This window comes from Eimeria mitis, genomic scaffold, assembly GCF_000499745.2.
Source record: "Eimeria mitis Houghton genomic scaffold, Emh_scaff330, whole genome shotgun sequence".
In the NCBI taxonomy this organism is placed as follows: Eukaryota; Apicomplexa; class Conoidasida; order Eucoccidiorida; family Eimeriidae; genus Eimeria; species Eimeria mitis.
Genome location: NW_013571640.1, coordinates 1 through 21,855, shown reverse-complemented (window position 1 = coordinate 21,855; position 21,855 = coordinate 1). Strand labels below are relative to the sequence as shown.

The window sequence follows — 21,855 nt, the reverse complement described above, 5'->3', positions numbered from 1 at the left end:
CATTGTTTATGTCTGCATTTACAGGGGAGAGTCCTCCTGCTACGACCTTCACGACTGCGGTCTCGGGCGCAGCAGGGATGTTTGCAGGTGTGTTTGAATTGAATATATATTCAAGTGCCCCTTGTCTCCCCCGCTCAGTGTCTATACAGCCGAGGGTTCGCTTAGGTCTGCTGAGCTGCTAAGAACAGGCAGCAGCAGAGTGCAGCATACTGTTGTGGGGGGTTGCTGCTGCAGGGGCCGTTGCTGCTGTCGTGACGACGCCAATGGATGTCGTTAAGACCCGGCTCATGACACAAGCTCCAGGGTCGCGACAGGTGAGCTACTGAAAGCAGATATTATGAATTTATTTTTGGCTCGCGCTGCCGGTGTTGCTAGGAAACCAGCGGCTCTGCATGCATACATATGCATGTAGTTTCTAGGCAGCATTTGTTGTCTATGATTACTCTTGTTTTGTGTGTTGTGTTGTTTCACTGTTTAGTACAGGGGCTTCTTTCACTGCCTGGGCACCATGCTGCGGCGCGAGGGCTTGAGGTCTCTATTCTTAGGGGTGCAGATGCGGTGTCTGTGGGTTGCGTTGGGGGGCGGCATTTTCCTGGGGGGATACGATGCGTTCAGCGGTTACTACCGCCATTTGTTTGAACGCAATCGTCTTTTTGAGTCGCAGTGCTGCAACAGCTGCAGCAGCTGCAGCAACTGAGGCTAGGCAGCAACTGCAGAGGCTCCTTTTGTTTGATCTGCCGCCTAAGCGCGGAGCAAACTGCAGCGGCAGCACAAACTGCAGCAGCAGCAGCAGCAGCATAAGCTGCAGCTACACAAACTAAACAGGTTGTTGCTATGTTTGTGCGAATTTTGTACTCTTGATTTCTTGAGGATGCACAAAACATCAGGCAACAGAACTACGCTACCCTCCCCCAACTAAATAAACCTTAGAGCGTTTCGCTGTCAAGCTGTACAGATGTTTGTCTATAAACTTCATTTTAATACATTCAATAAAAATAATAAAATTTCAGTTGAGAAAGTGAATGGTATTTAAAAATTTTTGGTGCGTAGTCGGCTGCCCTCAATAGAGTGCCCATTCATTACGGGGCTAGGCCGCCTACTAGGCAAAGTAAAGTATGGAGCGTGTTCAATAGGTGATAATATGCTAGTCAGTATTAGTTTAATTATAGGAAACAGTGGAGTAGTTTGTGTGTTGCTTGCTAACAGNATAATATGCTAGTCAGTATTAGTTTAATTATAGGAAACAGTGGAGTAGTTTGTGTGTTGCTTGCTAACAGATAGAGGCTGCATGCATCCCCATCTATGTGGCCGTTGCATTTGTTATATTCAAACTGAAAAACAGATGAAAAGGTATTTCAGATGGCGAAGCCAGCTGATGCGATACTGCATTCACGAGCCAGGGGCCTCGATAGGCAACTAGCGAAAGCTGGGTATACTTCGCAGACAAAAGGAGAACAGAGCATGTTCTCCATAGGCGGTGGAGCATATACGACGGGCGCCTTAGCCAAAGACGAAGCAACACAGCAGTGTTATGCGGTGCGGTGAAACATATTACCTGGCGATAAAGAAATTAGAATAAATCTGTGTAGAGACCATCGTCCTGGTAGATGTCTGCCTGTGGAGCCACATCAGGGTAGATAGGCAACAGCATAGCTGGATGCGACAGTGCAACGTTTTCCGCGAGGAGTCTGGTGGCGGGGTCGACTTGAGTTAAGCCCAAGATAAGATCTTTGATTTCTTCTGGAATGCAGCTGATGCACTCGGTGAAGCTGAGAGCTCCTGATGAGTCTACAGACAGCCGAGAGCACCAGAAGGTGAAGAGAGTCATCCCCAGCTGCCAAGAATCTTGTGACGCCTGAGCCGTGCTGTTGTAATATGCCGTGTTGTCTCGTAGCTCAGGAGGAATGAAGACGGGGGTCGTCAAGCTGAACTGGTAGTTGTCCGCCAATGAGCTTCCTTGCTGTGTTGCCTGAAACAACCCGCCAAGGAATACAAGTCCCTTCTCTGTTACCAAGAACGAGAGAGGGTTGATGTTGGTGTGAACCATAAAAAGACAGTTCAAGTTCGCCACTGCCCGCACCGCCTGCTGTGACAGACTTAACAGAGCTCTGTATGCCTTCTTCGTATTGCCGACATTCGCGAGGACCGTCTCAGCTGTTGCTCTGATAAGAGGACGCCGCGAAACTGCATTAAGAAGGACTTGACCGTCGGTGGCCTGCACATAGGTACCAAGGCCAGTGATCTCAAACAAGTCAATGGGGATATCCAGACGTAGACTGTGGCGAAAGGCAGCTAGGGGCTCGTTCTGGGGAGCCATCTTTGCAATAGCAAAGTCCCTGTCTAACGCCTGAATGGCAGAGAACTGCCCTTGAACCTCCGTATACATGCGGCCAATCCACTGTCGCTGCACCGACTGCTCCTCCTGGAGTACCTGGTCTTGAACGAGTAGATCAACAAACCTTTCTCTCTTCTGCAACACCAGCTGAAACTTCGACTCGCGAGTCTCGTAGCCATTAGACAGCAACACCGGCTGGTCAACTCCCTGAGGAAGGACTCCGCCGAGGACATCTGCCAGACGCGAAGCTTTGTTGTTAAACCACCAACCGTTTCTGTTTTTGCTGATGACTTGTGCCAGATACCTTTGTCCCGGCTCCTCTGTATACTTCGCCTTTTTCCCCCAAAGGCCTGTTGTTGTACTCTCAGTAGACGCGCTGAACCCCGTGTATCCGTTGTTGCCAGCGTAACTGTTGTAGCCTGAGTAGTCGTTGTTCCCGTTGCCGTTGCCGGCGTAGGCGGCGTAGGTGAAAGGGGTCTGGTAGGTGTATAGCGGATACGTGTTTGCGAGGGCGGTGCCGTAGGTGTTGTATCCAATGTTATTTGCATATTTTGCGTATTTTGAGAGGCTCAGGAAGTACTTTAAAGCCTTGAGCTTCTGGATGATTCCACCCCCGCCGATGTATCCTTCAGTAGGGCCAACCTCTTCGACTGCTACCGGGGTAGCAGCAACAGTAGGCATGCTGACGGTAGCATAGGGCACAGCCACTGTAGAAGTTGGCATTGCCATTGTAGCTGTGGGCATCGCCATTGTAGCTGTGGGCATCGCCATTGTAGCNGGCGACCCCATTGAACCGGAAGGCAACGATATTGTTGTAGAACGCATCGCCATTGAAGATGAGGGCATCGACATTGCAGCTGAAGGCATCGCGAATGTAGTTGAAGGCATCGCCACTGTAGCTGAGGGAACCGCAACTGCAGAAGGTACTGCGTATGCAGTGGGTACTGCATATGTGGCAGCAGGTACTGCGATTCTAGACCGCAGCATCGCTCCATTGTAATTGTACTTGTTCTTCCAGCCGCCGCCTTGTCCACTCATTGAACTTTGGTCCTGCTGCGAATTCATTTCGCTGTTCCTGCTAGCATCATCTCCTACGGCAAGCCTGCGCATTCCTGAGGCTCGTAGAGAGGGAGAGGAGACGACAAAGCCCTCAGGAAGGACGCGTTGCTGGCTTTCCAAGTCGGCGTCATTCTCGAGATCTTCCTGCTGGACAGGCAGACCAGCAAAGGACTGCTCTTCACTGTCCACAACTGCCAGAGCAAAAGAGGCAGAAAGGATGGCCGCAATGAAAAGGAGTTGCAGCAGGACAACTGTCGTGAGAGCCAACCGCTTCCTCCACAGTGCCTGCACCACCGGATTCAGAGGTGTCGAAACCATTTTCGGTCGAGGCGATTTGAATCGGTTTTTTGCCGATCAAATGGTTCAAATAGTGCGATGCTTGATGTGAATGACAATAAGAAAGAGCTTTTTCAACAGAGATGCAGCGAAACCGACGGAGTGGAAGGTTTCAGATCTGCGGTTGCTTAGAGCTGAACAAAGAAAGTCTCGAGGGTGCAAGGCGATTCGGGCAGGAAAGCCGGAAAACCAATACTCTTGACAAGGTTCAAAAGTGTTCAGTAAGCAAAAAGATATATTCGATAGTAAAGAATGCTTAGAATATTGTTATAAAACAATGGATCTGATGCATCGAGCAGTTGAAATTTGACAGCTGCGGCATGGCGGTGAGCTGCGCGCGCACCGCCGGTGGCGAGGCGAGTAGCTGTTTGAGACCACTGAGACAGTTCTGCTGCCGCCGCCCCCGCCCCCGCTTATTCTTGGTTTTAACTTTGCAAGACAAGTTAAATACAGCAAACAAATACAAATTCACGCGGTTTCATGTTCACTACGCATATTTCGTGCACGTTTCCCTGCGACGACGGTCCCTTCTAGAACGGAATGCACGTGACCTGCGGTCGAAACCGACAGCTAACCACCAGACAAAACCTCTAAATCTCTACATTTTGAACATCAAGTGCCTTTAATTTCTGTTAAAATAAATCCGCAAATGAATTTAACGTCTTCGTGGCCCAAGAGACCGCAATTTGAGACGTGGATTCTCGTCTTCTTGTGTTTCCACCCTATGGAGCTGCCCGGTCGGCGTGGCTGCTCGACTTAGCTGGTCCACCGACACAGCTGCCCGAACACTCTCTTCAGTCTCTCAAACCAACGCCTATGACGTAAAAAAAGACAATAATATTTGTATTTAAAATACAATTGACTGCGTTGAAAGATTGCTCGTCAGCTCACGACAAGCAAGTGTTTACTATTTCCCCCCGCAGGAGCCCTCCCCGGAACAGAGCTGGAGGGCCGGGTCCGGTAGCTGAAATTGGGTCTTCTCCGCTACTTAAGCTCAAATAAGCACAATTATCATTTTTATGTATTTCATAGGTTTTAACAGAGAGATGTACTGAGGTAGGGACAGTGACGACACCGTCGCCGCCGACACCCTCCCCCCGTCAGCAACTGAGACCCTGTCTGCTGCCCGTTCTGATTAAAATATTCTGCATCAAATCTACGCTGCTTGCTGCTTAACTACAATTTCTCTCGACTTGCTCTAAATACAAGGCTGTCTGAGTGTTGCATAGCGACTTCCATTCGCTGTAGGCCTCCCTTGAACCAGGTATCAGGGTTGTTCAGTCTCAGCTAGGTTGAAAGTTTCGAGTTCCACCGAGGGTTTAGTGTTTTAAATTTTAGATTTGAAATATCCACCGAAGGTAAGACTATCTCTAGGCGGCATTGCTCGGTTACAACGCTGGGTTGTGCCGCNGGGGATTTAAAAGATTGTTCGTCTGCATCGCTTCGTGGACTGTCTGTAATATCTTCCGCATCCCCCAGTCGCCCCTTCAACGCTGCCGTCGTGTCTGTTTCCCAGAGGCTCCGTTGTCTAGGGGAAATTTCTTGCAATGGGTCCTCATCTGTCTCTGGCGGACGTTCGACCGCTTCACCGACACCCTCTTCGACTGGCGAGAATGGATATTCAATTAGCGGAGGAGCGCTGTCCGCAGCGTCGACTGCATCTGGCGCCAGAACTGCATCTGGGCCTCTGTCGGGTTGGATGATGCGGGATTCGGCGCCCCCCTTGGCCCCTGCAGAGAGTCCTGTTTGAGCAGCTGCGAAGAATTCGCCCAGCTTTGCTGCAGCTGATTGTCTGGGGCGTTCGGCAGCTACATCCCCTGCTGCCTCTGGGGGTGCAACTGCGCTGCTCGGTGTACTGTCCCCCCCGAAGAAAGAAGTTATGTTAGATGCAAGACCTGAGGCAAGCCCTGAGTTGTTGAAGTATTGCGACACGACGCTGGCCCCCCTGTAGGCGTGCTCAACGCCGACCCCCGCCAGTCGTTTGAGATGCCCGATGGCAGCATCAGGGCCCTCCCCACTCTCTTTACTAGTACTTTCTCCCTTACTTGCACTCCCCTCCCCCAGCAGCGAAGGAGGCAGGAAGACGCCCTTCTTCCAGCCCCTCTCCCCCCCAGCCTCTGCTGCTGCTGGAACCGGTCGAGCTGCCTCGCTAGTCCCGGCACCCAGACCTTCATTCAAACTCAGTGCAGCAATTGCACGGGAAATCGGCTTAAAAAACGAGTCCGACATCTGCTGCAAGGGATCCAAATCCTCAAGGCCCTCCCGGCTCCTCCTCTGACCCCCTTCAGACACAGGTCGAGGCACACGCGACGCCGTGGATGCGTTCCCTTCTAGGTCATCCGCTCTGCAGGCCAGACACAAAAAAGGCATTTGAAGCTCATCAGAATGAAAGAAGTTCTGCAATGCTTCCTCCACTGAGCCCCCAAAGCAATACGCTAAGCTGAACCTGCCTACCGCAGCCTCATGGCAGAGCTTAGCAAAGCCTTCGGGTCGAAAGAGGGAAGATGCTGCAGTAGCTTCATGCATGCAGTGAAGTCGCCAGCCAAGAGGGCAGGTCTAAGCTGCAGCAACAACCAGACGCAGCACCCCGCCAGTCAATACGACGTGCATAACAGGTAGAATACTCTAAGCTCGAGATAGAAGCAGCGCATGCACACACCCTAAACCCACCCAAATGACTATCGCGACACAAACATAATACAGCAAAGGCAAAGGCCGCCCTGCATCCGCTATGAAGCCGTCCCATAGAGCCAACACGTCAGGCATCTCAAACTCCTGCAAAGACAAGAGAACAGCACAGCCCCCAACAGCAATTCACAAACTTCCCTCACCCTGAGCTCTATAGACAGCTGTTTCTCTACATAAGGTTACGTTATGTAGTGTGTTCAGACGGTAGAAAGAATATTACAATTACAGCAGCTACATGGGGCAGAACAGACACAAAAGAAGTGAGACCCGTGGAAACGCTTCGTAGAGTAAAGTGTGTAATGTTACTATTAATACCAGTTGTACTAATAAAAAATTATAGGCTATAGGATGAACCAGCCCCAAGCAATGGCGCCTATTCTTACTTGTGTCAGCATCAGAAGCAGCCATCTCAAGGCATAGAACTGCGGTTCGACGCCAACTGCGTTGAGATGCATCCAAACTTCTTCATCCTAAAAAACAAAAAAAGCAGTAAAATCCATAAAGTGAAGACCTGTCGCAGAGGCTATGCTTAGCTCCGGGGCTGTTACCTGACCCATACAGCAAGCAGCTCAGCGCTGCAGCTGCAGTTGCAGCTGCAGCACGGGAGTTGCAACAGCTGCAGTGGCTGCAGAAACCGCAGCAGCTGCGGACGCGAGGGCCCCTGTGCACTTCACCTCTGAGGATGCCTCCAGCACCTACGCCTGAGGCAGTGGTCTGCCGCCGCACCTTTTTTCTAAGAAGAGCGTCTAAGCTGGCCAGCCGGCCGCGTACGCCGGCATCTGTTGGGTCGAGGGCTTTGCAGAAGGCATCGCGTTGTTGCTGCATGACTTCACTGAAGCAGTAGAAGATTTCCGCCTCCGCCTGAAAACGCAAATAAAGAGGAAAATGAAACATAAAGCAAAACCCCCCATGCATCAGAAGCGGCTGCTGCTTGTATTTGTACTTGTATGCGTTCTCGATGCCGGAAGCCCAGCAGTTATTCAAGAGTAGCCTGTGGTGTTAGTGCTTCCCTCTCCTCTTGGCTTGCCCCATCTGGTCAAAAAAATCTAACCCTAAACCCTCAGGCAGCGAGCTGTGTGCTGTATAAGAAAGCAGATGCGTATCGAGTGGGTTGTTGTGATGCGAATGAGCAGTACCTGTTCATAGTCTGTGTACGTCGGGTCTGTCATCAGTGCATAATAAATGGGGGCAAGGATTTCGTTCATCCCCTGGACGTAGCACAGCCCTGCGTTGACTTTGGCGTATATAAACAATAAACGTGATAATACGTCATAGTGGCGATGCGGGGTTATCATGTTGCAGACATCCTGTACCCCAGCAGGTGCCCGCCAAGGCTGCACCGCCTCCCCCGTAGGCTGCTGCACTGCAGTACCACCACCACCATCACCAGCTAAAGCCGCTGTAGCTGCTGCAGCTGCTGCAGCGGCAGCGCAATCCTCAACGGAATCGCTCAGGGGCTGAAAGCCCGCCTCTTTCCCAGCCACCTTGGCTCCAGTTGGCGCATCCGCATCCACAGCAGCAGCAGCAGTAGCATCTTCCGCTCGGAGGCTATCGGCCAGCTGTCCTGCTCTTTCAATTTCTCGAGAGGACGGCAATGAAGACCGCAGGCTCACCGCCGGTGCCTGCAAGAAGGAGGAGTCCGATTCGAGCGACTCCCTGGAGGATAGACGCGGGTCTAGATATGAGCTGCTCTTGCAGCTGCTGTTGCTGCTGCTGCTGCTGCTGCTGCGCATAGTGGCCTGTGTGATTCCCGCCTTCTTTGCGACGTCCATTTGTTGCCTGAGCAAATACGCGGGTTCCCCTTCTAATGCAGAAGCCTCCTGGGCATCCACTGCATCGGGGGACTGTCTGCTGCTGCTGCTGCTGTGCCGCCCGCTGACCCCTCCAGCCAATGAGCACTCTGAGGGAGAAGACGGAAGTATTTTTTGCTCGTCTCCTTCCCCCGAGGTCGCCTCCACTCTAACATTCTGCTGCAGTGTGCTGCAGCTGCTCCCTGTTGCTGCTTGCCTCGGTGTGCCACTTCTGCCGGAGGCCCCCAAACCCGCGCTGCTGCTGCTGCCGCTGCCGCNGCGGAAGCAGAAAGCAACCGCTTCTTTGTGCGAAATGCGGAGGGGAGGCGGAAGCTCTTGAGCGAAGAAGACGAGGCAGTACTGCTGCCGCGGGTGTGCTTGCTGCTGGCGCGTGCGCGTTCGTCAGCAGGGTTGGATGACGCGCGTGGAGGTTTCTGTTGTTCCTGTTGCTGCTGTAACTGCTGCTGCTGCTGCAGCAAGAGATCGTAGTTGACGAGGAGAGGAACTGGGTCATTCTGCTGCTGCTGGGTCTGTGTCTGTCGTGTGGGCGGCGGGGGATAGAGATGGAGCTGCTGCTGCCGCGTGACAGTCTGCTGCGGGTTGAGGGCAAAGAAACACAACTCCGGTCGGGTCCTGAATACATCTTTGTTAATCTGGTCAAACACCTCCGCGTCCACCCAGTAGCCCCGCCACTCGCTGGTCGCGCTGCGACACAGAGGCTGCGCACCACCAGACAGCAGCAGCAGCAGCAGCAGCAGGAAAACCCTAAACCCTTCCTACCCTCGAAACTATCAACCCTCTGCCAGTCGAAGGCGCTATGGGGTACCCAGGCGATCTAGCGCCTACCTTCTGAACTAGTGGCAGCTATAAACAAACGCAGCAGCAGGTGCTATACATGCATGGAAGCTGCTGCATAGTCTAACCGGTTAAAGGGGGGCCCCGAGACTCACATGATCCTTAACAGCTGCCAGCGGGATAGAGGAATCCGACTGGTGACGACCACTGATGGGGGTGGCCCCAGAGCTGCGGGCGGTCCTGTCGTGCGAAGCTGTAGCCGGTGAAGACCTATCCTCTTTGGTTTCGTCTATCCCAGCTTCCCTCTGCTGCTGCCGCTGCTGCTGCTGCTGCTGCTGTTGCATGCGCCGCAACCGACGCACCGCCTCGGGCTCGCGAATGAACTCTGCCTTGTAGGACTCGTATGCCTCCCTGAAACCGCCCCAAGCCCAGATGCACATAGCCAACATGTTGAGTGTAGTATATGGTGTATCGTCTGATCCGTGTGTACGAATGCAGGTATATGCGCAACTGTATGCATAAATGCATGCATTCAAACGCTTTATATAAGGCTTAAGGAGGCTGGGCTGGTTGTTGGTTGCCCCACCGGAGCTTGCAGCGCCGCTGCTGCCAGTCAGACGGCTTGGGCGGCAGACAGTGAAGGAGAAGACGCCAGTATATCGAACGCAATGCAGCACAGCCCTCAGGCAGCCCCTTAGCGCAGACTACGCGCAACAGCTGAAGGTCCAGCTCCTGCGGTTCAAGGGCGTCTAGACACGACTCCAGGCTGCATGCAACGGGGCAGCAGACACACAGCAGCAGCAGCAGCAATCTGGCGAGTACAGCTATAAACACACACAGGAGAACAACACCCACAAGCTCAGACACGGGAAGATGCCGCAGGTGAAACGCTGTTAGACAGAGCCAAAAACTGGTGAGTATAGAGAACCAGACGGGGGTTCGTTTGCTGCAACGAGAAATAAAAATAAAAATAAACGCAGGACAAGGAAGGAACAATTCTTATCTGCGGTGTACCGGCTGCGCGTCCTGGCGTTCCCTTCGCGGTCCATCAGAAGCTCCACATGACGACGCAAAGCCTTCATAGATTCTTCGCCCGAAGGGATGCCGTAACGCGCAGGTTGCCCCTTGTCACTGCTGCTGCTTTTGCTGTTGCTGCTGCTGCTGCCAGCGCTGCTGCTGCTGCTGCTAGCGTTGCTGCTGCTGCTATTGTCGTTGGCGCTGCTCTCCAAGCAGCGGCTCCTGGCTGCCTGCGGAGCCGCCAATGACTCCGTTGCTGCTGCAGGCGGAAGCAATCCGCTTCCACTGCCGCCGCTCGTATTGCTGCTGTTGCTGCTGCTGCTGCTCTTGCTGCTGGTACTGATAGGCCACTCCTGTGGTGTTGAAGAGCTGTGCTGCCATTCTGCCGAAGCTTCTGGGTTTGGACTCTTTTGCTCATGTGGCCCAACATCGCTTGTCATCGTCACTGTGTTTGAATTTGTTATCGAAGGGCTTCCCTGTATCAGGTCCCCCGCACTTCTCGCTGCCGAAGGTTCACTGGCAACGGCAGCCGAAACAGCAGCAGTTCGTGTGTGTGTAGCATCAGGTTCAGCCGCAGCGGTAGGAGAGGGGGCATGGGGGGCCCTCGGGTCCTGGCTCGCCATGAGATGCGTCGTCTGCGCGTGCAGTGTCTGTTTTGCTGCTCTTGAACCCCTGAGACGACTCCTGTTGCTTCACATATGCTTCATGCTTCAGCTCATCCCCAGGACCCCGCGTAGCTGCAGTCAGAAAGCAGAAGCAGAAGCTTCTGTACACTTTCCTGGGGGGGGTTCCCGGTTGCAGCAGAATTTTGATATTGCTGCGGCTGCTCCTGCTCCTGCTACGGGGGAGATGCTGCTGCTGCTGACGCTGCAGCGTCAGCCGCTGTTGATAGGTTCTCAGAGCGGTTCAAGGTGGCTGACCAGGAAGACTAAATGGAGCATGACGGCAGCTGCAGCTGCTGCTGCTGCAGCTGCCGCTGCAGCTCCTCTATAGGAAGAGAAGAGCCCGTACATGCACGAAATTCTTCGATATATAAGAGGAATTAAACCACTTCGAGGGGTTTGAGATAGGGAACGACGGTTGAGCGGCGTCGCTTGCTGTCCAGGGCCTTGAGGCGGGCGGGTGCCCTGTCCCACACTGTGTCACTGCCGCTTCCCGCCGGCGCGTTTGTGGTTTATTAGAAACCAATTCTGAGCTCGTTCACAAAAACGATTTGCAGTCAATATGGTTGATATCGTGTGAAGAAAGACATCGCCGTTTTCCTCGCAAGCGCAACCTTGGTGGCGTCGCTTCCTGATCAGTGGGAGTGGCTGGTTATGCGTCCGCACGAGAAACGACTGAAATGAATACACAGATTTCAACTCTAAATATGGCATATTAAATTTTTGTTGTTTTCACTACACACAACTTGCAGACGCGGCTATCTTGCTGGCTTGCATAACCAGTACCCGTGCTGAAAACGGGGAAGAGTTGCTGGCGAAGAACGGAACCAGTTGTTCTTTAGAGAGCTGATTACAGTAGAAGGGTTTCAGCTTCAAGTATCCAACAAGGACTTCCATTTCGGGTGTCTCGGGCTGAAGACGCAACCCAGTTGGCTCGGCCAACGCTCATTGATTTATACTGATCTCACCATTAAATTGCGCAGTAAAACATATGCATGATGCACAGCAAAGGCCTTGCCTGGAGCCACGAAGGTAGAGTGTTTAACGAGCATTCAGCTTGGGGTCTCACTGCTATGCTGAGGCCATCTAGTTCGTTTAACAGCAGCAGAACCAGCAGAGATTTGAGCGCTACACTGAGACACGAATCCAGGGACCAACGTGTCCCAGTGTAGTGAAACATGATATATACAAGGGAGCGCATACCACTGCAAGGAGTGAATCTACCGAGACTCACCAGAGAATGAGGCCGTCTACTGACGGCCTCATTCTCTGGTGAGTATGGAGAATCCTCGGCTGTAACCGGGGGACATTGTAAGCTACAGAAGAGACAAAACGCTCACAAGGCTTAGACTAAGGCCAAAAAGCCACAGCTTTCACCGTTTTCATATTTCATGATCACACCAGTGGCGAGGAATGGGGAGGGTGTGGAGGAATGGTGGCGTCCCGCTGAGTTGCAGCACTTCCTGATGCATCACCTGCTGCAAGGACAACCCAATCTATAATCAGTACCCTTTAGACACATGCTTTAACGCTATAGTTTCCGGTTATACACTTACTGGGCTTCCAGTATCCCCCGGGCACTCAAATATGAACACATCCACAGACTCCTCTAGCAGGCGAACTACACAATGTGATACTCCGTAGCTCTTTGTGGTTTTGCTGATAGTAATCAGGCGCCAACTGTTTTCGCGTGACTGCACACTGAGGAACCGTGCACTCAAAATAAAAGCCACTCCACAATGCTAGTTCTGAAATGCTGCACGTACTGCGGATGCTTCGTTGTTTCCTTTGCTAACATACCCGATCTCACAGCCATGAACACTTGGGGCAGGCAATTTGCCCGCGGTTGCGCTTCTGTATAAAGGGGAACAGATTCGGCGCTTTTGCTCGCCTCCTGCTGTGCTGTACTGAAGGAAAGCTTGAAACCAGTTCCCTCTTCTTGCTGCTTGCTGAGGTTTCGCCTTCTGTCTCGCAGATTACACGAAAGGAGAATGCGCTGTTCACGCTCAGGATGGCCAAGGAATAACTGAGGCCGCTAGCTAACATCGCACAGGTTCTAAAATTTTCTAATTATCGCGCTGTCCCTACAAGTTTCCCCGACACAGATAACTAAACAATTCTTGCCGCAGCAAGCGTTTATCATTGACAATCCACAGACCTTTGCACAGACGGAACCTCAACGCCACCAGAGGCGCTGCCGCTTGACTTCGCATTCACCTGAGCAGTAGGAGAGCATGAAGCAAACGCTTATATGGCTAGCTCGATTGTGCTGTAGATACAGATGCTTTCTTCTAACCTTACGTTAAATTGGCCAGCCATTTGCAGGCCTTGGAGAATACGCCAGCTTCATAATCAATTATAAGGGATACACTTGCACACAACGATCGTGCGAGATTAGGCACAAGCAACTCCCTGATACGTGGAGCTTATAAAAGTGCCCTGTACATTCTCTGTGTTGCCCTTCAGAACGTTCAGCCCCAACTTCCTCAGATAACTATTTTAATAGGCCTTTTTTTTTCTGTGCAATTTGGAGCTTCTGTGGCTTGCATACACCCCTTTACTTTCCTGTTGATTATTCGCGCAGAAAGTGTAGTGGTAATTGTTACTATCGCAAGCGCAGCATGCTGTAGCGCAGATGCGTCTTCGGCTCTAACAATTTCGAAGGCACTCCTTCGAATACCTCACGAGCGAGGGAAGTTGGACTGCATCCAGCATGCGCACCTTGTCCCTCTTTTGAGCGGGAGACAAACCTCACTCCTTCTTTGCATTCGTGTAGCATCTAAGTTAGAAAAAAAAGCTATCTAGCCTATAAATACGAAGGCCGTCGAGTGCGGCTTGGTCAATGAGATTGAGAGAATCCGGGGGAGTCTCGCGCCGCAGAAAAAGCTGTATTCGCCAATGAAGAGACAGAAAAGAGCACTCTCATCAGTTCTGCACAGGCGTATTCCCGTTGCCGTTGGTATAAGGAGGAGCAAGGAAGCCCGTGGGTTCGCCCGCCTGTAATATCTTTGTTAGAGCCCTTTTGGCCACATTGAGAGCGCCGTTATCTAAGTGTGGCGTGTCATGTTCGGTCTATGACAGGCTGTCGCTAAACTAAGCCCAGATTCACCGATATACCTGAACTGGCTTACTGCTCCTCTTGCCTGCCCCAAAGGTTGGACTGAATGCATCGGAGGAGTCGAGCTGACGGCTTTGTATCGCCTTCGCTTTATTGCTACAAGTGGGATTCGCTCCGTTAGTATGCTTTGACTGGGTGTGTAGGCCTTCACTGACTGCCCCTATCACGTGGGGTGTTCTCGTCAAATGAGGTTGAGGAGGTGTTCATAGTTAAAGTCCACACACTGTACGACAATCGCAGGCAGCAAGCAGCATTACGGCACTTTTGGGCCTGTCGCAGACTGCGAAGGTCAGAAAAGGATGCTGCGAGTCTGCATGAAATGGAAGGGAAAGAAAGTGATGGCAGAAACAAAATTCGGGAGAGACAGCAAACAACTTCACCGACCTGGTGGCGACAGAGTCACCTCGGGAGACGAACGCTGCGCGTGTGTTGCTCAGGATAAACAGCTCGAGCCCCTGATGGTCGTGCTTAAGAGTATTATGTTTTCCATTTATTATCTGATATTTGGCTTGAGAGTTGCAAAGGATCGAGATGACGCTACCGCAAAAGCATAACACAACGCCTGCATCGGGGGCCGCCGCCGGTCGCCTCTAGACCAACCACTAGGGGCCCTCAGCAGCGTGCTCGCTGGGGAGGCCCCGATCTGCACTAAACTTCTAGCACATCCTAATGCAAATGCATTCCAACATAATACCATTTGTATAGAATTGTTTTCCCAACGGTGTTTAACACAGAGGTTTTGACTGCTGCAACGGGCGTGTGCCTAGCGGGCTCTGTTCCCTTATCAGTAGCAGCGGTACGACAGGCCACACCTTTTCTTGCAGGCTGATGCTGGCGTTGAGTTCCTTAATTTAAATCTATTTCTTTCGACTAGCCGCTCATTTTAAACTTCTTGAAGCCGGAGATCCCAACTATCGCTTCCCCCCGTCTTCTGGACGGTTTCCGATCCGGGAAGCAGGGGGCTGGCCCCCGAGGCGAAGGGTATTCTGACGGCTTTGCGCAGCAGCAGACGCATTTTGAAGCTTCTATGCATGGCCTACAGCAGAGGCAGCAGAAGGGTACCACTCTGGCCTGCTATAGGGGCCGCCTTCGCTTCCACTTGGCCGGGCGCTAAAGCGTGGTAACAGCCGACTGGCAACTGAGCGCTCTCACTCGCTTAGTCGTAGCTTGCATTGGGAATCAAGTTGAAGACGAATTACACCAAGTCATAACAAGGTTGAACGGTAGAGCAGCACATCTGCAGAGCGCTGCCTTTGCGTCCACCAGCACACCAACGACCGCAAGAACAACACGAGCTAAAACTGCAAAGGCGGAGCAGCTGGTAGTCCCACTGCAACAAAAATAAACAACAACGGCACCAACAACCAGTGATACTGCTACACTGCAGCAGCAATAGCACGTGTGCTCGCGATGCTGGCTGGCACGCTCCCGCATCAGCATCAGCCACCGCCGAGGATATTAGTCAGGATTTATAGCCAGTGAGGCGTCACTACGAAGACTTCCGGCGGCGCGATGGAAAACTGGAACAGAAAATGGAGGGTAAGCTTCTGCATGAGTAGATTGCAGCTTTGCAAGCATTTACCTCACTCCGGCTGAAATGAATAGGGGAGCCCCCGCGTCTTGCTCGTAGCTAATCAAAGCCATTGCATATGAAATTGAGGAGTTGATGCTTTCATCAGCGAGAGTTCTAACGTGCATATTACTAATTAATAAAGACTTTCGAGGGTTCTTTGCCCCTTGCGCGTCCCACTAGGACGAGACCAGCAGATCGGCGACAGGAGTACGAGTATTTGACTTGTGCATTTGGTGCAGACGCTGTGGTGCTGGTCGAATGTCTACTTGGGGTGGAAGGTGGCGCAGGCGCGAAGCCGCGCACTGCCTCAGGACAAGCAGGCGGCATACTGGGAGCAGCGACACGAACACTTTGCGAATCTCGTGTGGGACAACATCAAGGAGTTAAAGGGTAAGAGTGTATGTGTGCCGAACATAAACCCCTATGTTTAGTGTGATGCGGATGCGCTGTGCTGCACTGGAGTGTGTATGGAGCAACAACAAATGAGAAGCACAAGGAAGGAGCGACGATGTGAATTGCCTTAGCAAGCGGTTGCGCGCTTTGTGCCAGAACTGCTGCGTGTGTCTATGTGTGAGCCAGACGCTCTGTAAGTTACCTCTTCTTTAGGCACTTGATGTGTTCTTTGCTTGGATTGCGTATCTGCAGGCTGGTGGGTGAAGGTCGGGCAGTTCTTGAGCACAAGGAGCGACTTGCTGCCTCAGCAGTACATCCACCACTTAATTAAACTGCAGGATATGATGCCCACGACGCCATACGCAGTCATTGAGAAGGCCCTGGAAACAGAATTGGGTAAGGCGCAAACCGGAGTAGCCTACAGCTTCCTCCTGGCATTCAGAGTTGCCTTTATGGGCGCGCGGGCTTATCCCGTGCCTGCCTGACACGACAGTGTGGAGAGGTCGCCAGGTGGTGCTGCATATCAGAGAGCGTAATAGTATATATATATATATATATATATATATATATATATATATATATATATATATATATATATATATATATATACTTTTAGTGGTGCCGCGAACTTCGCAGGGGATTTGAGTCAAATCTTTTCGAAGATTGAGGAGAAGCCTCTCGCATCTGCAAGCATTGGCCAGGTTCATCGCGCGTGGCTGACAGATGGTACCGCTGTAGTCGTGAAGGTTCAGCATGCGGACGTCGAATCTCTTCTAATGCACGACATGGCGAACCTCAAACAATTGTCTTGGGGTAAGCTTGGGTCAGAACGTTGCAGGGCACTCTTAGCTACTGTCCTTCTGCTTTTTCTTCCAGTTCAGTGAAAGTACCATTTGGAACAAGAAAACATGAATGAACACGTGGAGACGACGGAACAGGGGGACACAAACTTTAGATGCAGTTGGCTTCCGCGACTGACGTGTGCATATAACACCTCAGACTCTGTGGGTTTGAGTTTTGCACAGCTTTTGGGCTGCTCGAGCAAGGCATGAACTTTGCGCCAATATTAGAAGAGTGGCAAAAGGCGGCGAGCAAAGAACTGGATTTCCGATTTGAATATACACATCAGACGAGGGCCTATGAAGCAGCGCAGGTAGGATGGGGACTTACAAACCACAGAAATGACAGGATATTCTGCTAGGAGTCAAGCAAATATATAGTATCCTCACCAGTGTGCTCTAGGGACATCTAGAACGGGAGTCGAATGCATGTAGTGCGGATGCTGAACGGGCTCAGACCTACGTGGAAGCCGCTGCTGTTGCATCACCACACATTGGAGGCAGCTTAGGGTTTAGGGTAGTATCCATCCACTGTCTAGTAAATTCGGATTCAATTTATTACATATTTGTGTAGCATTGTTCCTTCTTCGTGGCAGCGGTCGGGAATCGGCGTGATCATCCCAAAGTGCTACCCGAATTTGGTGACAAAATCCGTCATGGTGATGGAGTTCATCGATGGCTTCAAAGTTACTGACGTCGAGAAGCTCGATGTAAGTTGAACGATATCTTTCAATATGACGGAATGCGAGCTGAGTTAGAAACCTGGTGGAACACATACGCATGGCTGTTCAGAAATTCGTGTGTGAATTAATGTATCTTTCCCAGGAAGCACTCCCTTTCGACATGTACATTCTTGCTGTTGTTTCGCGTGCTCCATTTATGGTTTGAGGTGTAGGAGTATTGCACGGGTGAATGTGTTGAATGACTGACTTTTGCAGCAATACGGCGTAGACAGAAGGGAGCTCATGTACAAACTGTGCGACAGCTTCGCCTATCAAATTCACATTGATGGACTTTTCAATGGTGACCCTCATCCGGGGAACATCCTGGTGTCCGTCGATCCTGAAACAAGAGAGGCGAAACCTGTTATTCTTGACTGGGGCCTGGTGAAGGAATTTGACTCAAAGGGGCAAACTGCCTTCTCTAAGCTCGTACGCTCCGCTGGCTGTCTGCTTTTCATCACGAGATTTCTTTGCAAGCTTGGTGGGCTCGACATACGCGGAAATTTCGTGTTATTTATCATGTATTTGGCGAATTCAGGTGTACTCTGTCGCGTCAATGGATGTAATGGGCCTTATGGAGGCGTTTGAGCACATGGGCTTCACGTTCAAGGAGGGGAAGGGGGCCGTCGTTGACCCGGAGATCTACATGGAGGCATTGCGAGTGGCTTTCAGGGTAATCTTCCCCGCCGTTAAAGAGACGTAGACCGAAACTCAATCTCGTCAGTCATGCAGAGAATTAGCTCTGTCGGGGTGTATTTCTGTGTGTGGTACGTTTCTCAGCAAGGGGAAGTCGAGAAGAACGAGACAGAGGCGCTTCACAAGGCGGCAGGGGAAACGGTCCAGGCTGCCGTAAAGGCCGGGATAACCCGCAAGAAAATTCAAGAGGGTATGAATCGCAACTTTCGACTGCCATAATATGTCTGTAGCTGCTACTTTTAAGGTGGACTCGTGGCTGCCTCCTGTGCAGAGTTGCCTGCATTGCTGCTACAAGACTGAGCGCGTGCTGACAGGTAGTTGGGAATGAGATGATGAATCGTTCAAGTGGGGATGGGCAGGGAGTGTCGTTGGTATGGCAAGAATATCTGTGTGCTGCTTGCTTTGATTGCTGGTTTCAGCAAATCCTCTCGAGGATTGGCCGAAGGACATTATATTTTTTGTACGCGTCGCGTCGCTTCTTCACGGCCTCTGTGTTCAGCTGAAGGTTCACATCCCATTCTTGCAGATAATGGTTCGTAGGGCTCAGGAGTGTCTTTTTAACCGCTATCAGCCGCCGAGCCCTCTTATATACACGCACTTCCTGGGAGGCAGGGGAGCTGCCAAGTGGTGCGCAAAGCACATCCTTCTCGTGCCCTGATATACCTTATTTTACACATGCATCACAGATCCGAAACACAGAAGCGGAACGACTGCTTAATTTTGCTAACTCAGCGTTCGGCTGTGCATAGCCATCTCGTACTCATATCCGTTTGCTGCGTTTCTTCTGTCTCCGAGCCTTCGTGCCTCACTTCCTTCTGATGTTACTTAATGTAAGGGAAACTGCCGGCGGGTGTGTGAACTGTATGCGCAGTTCGATTCAGCAGCGGTTGAATCGATTGCTGCGAAGCCTCGTTGAGCAGAAGTTAGTCCTTGGGTGCCAAGTGGCGGTTTGCTTCGAGGGGGAGATGATAATCGACGCAGCCATTGGCCAGATGGGACCTGTAGATACGCGCCCGGTTACCCCAGACTCACTATTTTGCGGTTACTGCACTGCAAAAGGTAAGATATATCAAACATCTTTTTTTTGACGGGTGGCGGAGCTTGGGAGTAGAGATGTCAAGCAAGATATTGTTTCGTTGGGGCTGAAGGAGAGAGCCTCAGCTGACTGCAGCTCTGCAGCACACAGAACTTTTGCAACAGGACACTGGGGGTGGATATGCGATGAGTTTCAGTGTATTGTGTTGCCTCGCTGTGTGCTGCCGCAGGGCTCTTGAGTACGGCTCTGCTACAACTCGTGAGCAGCGGAGAGCTGGAGCTCGATGACGCTGTATCGAGTTGGTGGGATGGTTTCATTCGATACGGGAAGCGGGAGATAACCGTGCAGCAGTTGCTGACGCATCGAGCCGGTCTGCACCGAGCACTGCCTGCAGATCTTACCCTATCCAGACTCGCGGACTATAGTGAAATGGTTCGCATAGTGGAGGACGCCGCACCTGCCTGCCCGCCTGGGGCCTGTGGAAGATACGCGTACCTGACTTACGGGTGGGCTGTCAGTGAGTTGGTGCGTTGTGTATCGGGGATGTCGATCGACGCCTTTGTACAGGAACGGCTTCTAGAGCCGCTAGGACTTAAAGGAGAGCTCTTCATCCGAGTGCCACGAGAAGCGGAACAGTCGTTTCCTGCTGTCTCAGTACCACAGACACCCGCAAGCGCAGCAAGGGGTAGCACGAAGTCAACGCCAACAGTAAAACCAACAACATCGCCCTCCAGCCCCAGTGCAAGACAAAGGAGCACTGACAGCATGCGGATGGTCTCTAGCAGTCAACAGGCTGTGCACGTCGCTTCTACTTTAGAACTCCGGCACTCTGCTCTATCAAAAGAAAGAGGACCGTCTCCTCTAGCAGAGAGGATGGCTGCTGCAGCACTCTCCGGAAACAAAGCCGCCGTTACTAGCTCGGGGCGCTCAAAGACGTTGGAGTCCTTGAACTCCTCGCACGATGTACTAACGACGACTCATGCTAGCGACAGCGCAGACGGCGAATCTCAGCAGCATTCACTGAGTGACAGAAGTAGATCATTTTTGCTGCCTGGCCCTCACAGTTCACGCAGAGATGGTGTGGACGATGCAGCATACAACGAGGAGACACGAGGGAGGAGTATTACAGGAAGTGGCATCAGCAGCAAGACTTCGTCTCGTAGTCCACAGCTCGTGTCGACCCCAAAGACGGAAGAGTTTTCATCAGATAGAGAAAGCAGCAGAGATCCTTCCGCCTTTAGTCCTGCGCTGGAACGCAGTGCGGCACCAAGTGCGCCGCCGTTGTCACGGCGGCACCTTGACGCGGATGACGGGGCCTCTGACCGCAGCAAATGCAGCAGAAGCAGCAGCAGTAGCAGCAGTAGCAGCAGCAAGTGCAGCGCTTCTGTGCAGGGGATTTCACACAGTGCGGAGAAGGGTCAGCTTTCTGCCTTCCCGAAGGAAGTTGAAATCGTGACAGCCGACACTCCGCTGCTGTGGAGGCTGACCTCTGCGCGCAGAAAGATCTCCTTCAACCCCATGACCCAACAAGAGGTGCTAGAGCGCCTAAAGCAAACGCAGGGTAAACTTGAGGGAGAGAAGGAACAGGGTGAAGGCGGCGTTTCGAGTGCATACGACCGACAAGTGAGACGTCATCTCGCCTCGGCCATGAGGCGGCGCCGTCGCCGGATGCTGAGCATGAAAGGCAATTCAGGGCCCCTCGAGCATATGCGGGAAGTGCACATTTGCAACACACGCAGTACAGAGAGTCTCCCGGATGTTTTTTTACGCACAAGAAATGTGAGACACGTGGATTACGACCGCCAGAAGTCAGAGGAAGAGGGGGGCCTCTCTCAAAGCGACGCCTTCACGGAGGGGCTGAGGACCCCTGAGTCGGACTCGGATAGCCCTGGGATGACACCGACTGCCCCAGGCGCAGCTCCGCGCGTGTCAGTGCTAGAGTTGATACGAACCAAGCCACACGTAATGGACCCCCTCATCTATGACAGCCACCGCATTGTGCACCAGCTGATTCCCCCCAGCAACTGCCGCTGCACTGCGCGTGCCCTTGCCCGGTTTTATGCCGCTCTAGGTGAAGGCCAAATCATCAGCAAGCCTCTTCTTGACGCTGCACGAGTCGCCCATACTGTTGACACCACTCTGGAGGCTCTTCTTCTAACGGGTGGAGGCAGCAGAACTTGGGGTTTGGGGTATCAGCTNCTACCGTCTTGCGCAGCCGCATATCAAGTGTAGGCGACTTCGTTGCAAGGCGATGCAGACGCTCACGAGACAGCAGCATCTTCACTTACACAGGAGCAGGTAGCGGCCCTGCTCCGCACGCAGATGCAGAAGCCGTTCTGCGAGATAGGGGCCTCTCCTCCTCACATCCTTGGGGAGCGACTCTGGGCCTGAAGCCTCGAGGAGTTGTTGGTCTTGGACACGGAGACGTTGGCGGCTCTGTTGCCGTTTGCTTCCCGGAAATGAACTTGTCCATCAGTATTCTTCTCAACGATGTCCTCACGGGACCCGAGGTGAACAGCGTAATATGCATGCATGCACTTATAACTTGCATTCAGTGGATGAGTTCTTCATTTTCCCCTTAAACAGATATCTCTTCTTCAGGTCCTTCTTCCTGCTGACCATCCACCTTTACGCTATAAAAGTTCGGTTTTAATTGCTTTTTGTGTTGGGTATCTGTTGTTCGTTTCTGCAGGCATCGCAGATTATTCTCGAGTTTCTGCTGAAGTGCTTTGGCTTGCAGCCCAAGTGGCAGACGCAAGTCAGCATCAACGAAGTATTGGAAAACTTGACGCCGCC

At 52.1% G+C, this 21,855-nt stretch overlaps 4 protein-coding genes across 4 annotated transcripts in view; 2 read left to right on the top strand and 2 right to left on the bottom strand.

The window, feature by feature from the left end:
• The window catches only part of EMH_0008260 (mitochondrial carrier domain-containing protein, putative), a gene marked incomplete at both ends in the record, with an annotated part of 1,000 nt that extends 303 nt beyond the window's left edge, over window positions 1-697 (top strand). Inside the window, 3 exons of the mRNA XM_013498283.1 lie at window positions 25-87; window positions 189-314; window positions 479-697. Of these exons, the coding sequence (XP_013353737.1) occupies window positions 25-87; window positions 189-314; window positions 479-697 (408 nt within the window). The remainder of the gene's footprint in view (window positions 1-24; window positions 88-188; window positions 315-478) is intronic.
• Window positions 698-1,570: 873 nt separating this feature from the next.
• On the bottom strand, window positions 1,571-3,712 carry EMH_0008250 (Rhoptry kinase family protein ROP23 (incomplete catalytic triad), putative; the record flags this gene model as incomplete). Its single annotated transcript, XM_013498282.1, is given in 2 exon segments — window positions 1,571-3,112; window positions 3,116-3,712. Coding segments are annotated over 2 exon segments (2,139 nt in total).
• A 1,305-nt stretch (window positions 3,713-5,017) lies between these two features.
• EMH_0008230 (uncharacterized protein) lies at window positions 5,018-10,643 on the bottom strand (the record flags this gene model as incomplete). Its single annotated transcript, XM_013498281.1, is given in 12 exon segments — window positions 5,018-5,140; window positions 5,144-6,074; window positions 6,185-6,291; window positions 6,401-6,505; window positions 6,802-6,888; window positions 7,145-7,279; window positions 7,555-8,197; window positions 8,299-8,486; window positions 8,490-8,927; window positions 9,159-9,414; window positions 9,590-9,769; window positions 10,018-10,643. Coding segments are annotated over 12 exon segments (3,819 nt in total).
• Window positions 10,644-15,312: 4,669 nt separating this feature from the next.
• On the top strand, window positions 15,313-21,291 carry EMH_0008220 (Beta-lactamase family protein, related; the record flags this gene model as incomplete). The annotated part of the gene is given in 13 exon segments (XM_013498280.1): window positions 15,313-15,339; window positions 15,613-15,763; window positions 16,019-16,162; window positions 16,403-16,579; window positions 16,792-16,919; window positions 17,202-17,315; window positions 17,544-17,756; window positions 17,866-18,000; window positions 18,108-18,213; window positions 18,443-18,650; window positions 18,895-19,082; window positions 19,289-21,257; window positions 21,261-21,291. Coding segments are annotated over 13 exon segments (3,591 nt in total).
• Window positions 21,292-21,855: the final 564 nt, after the last annotated feature.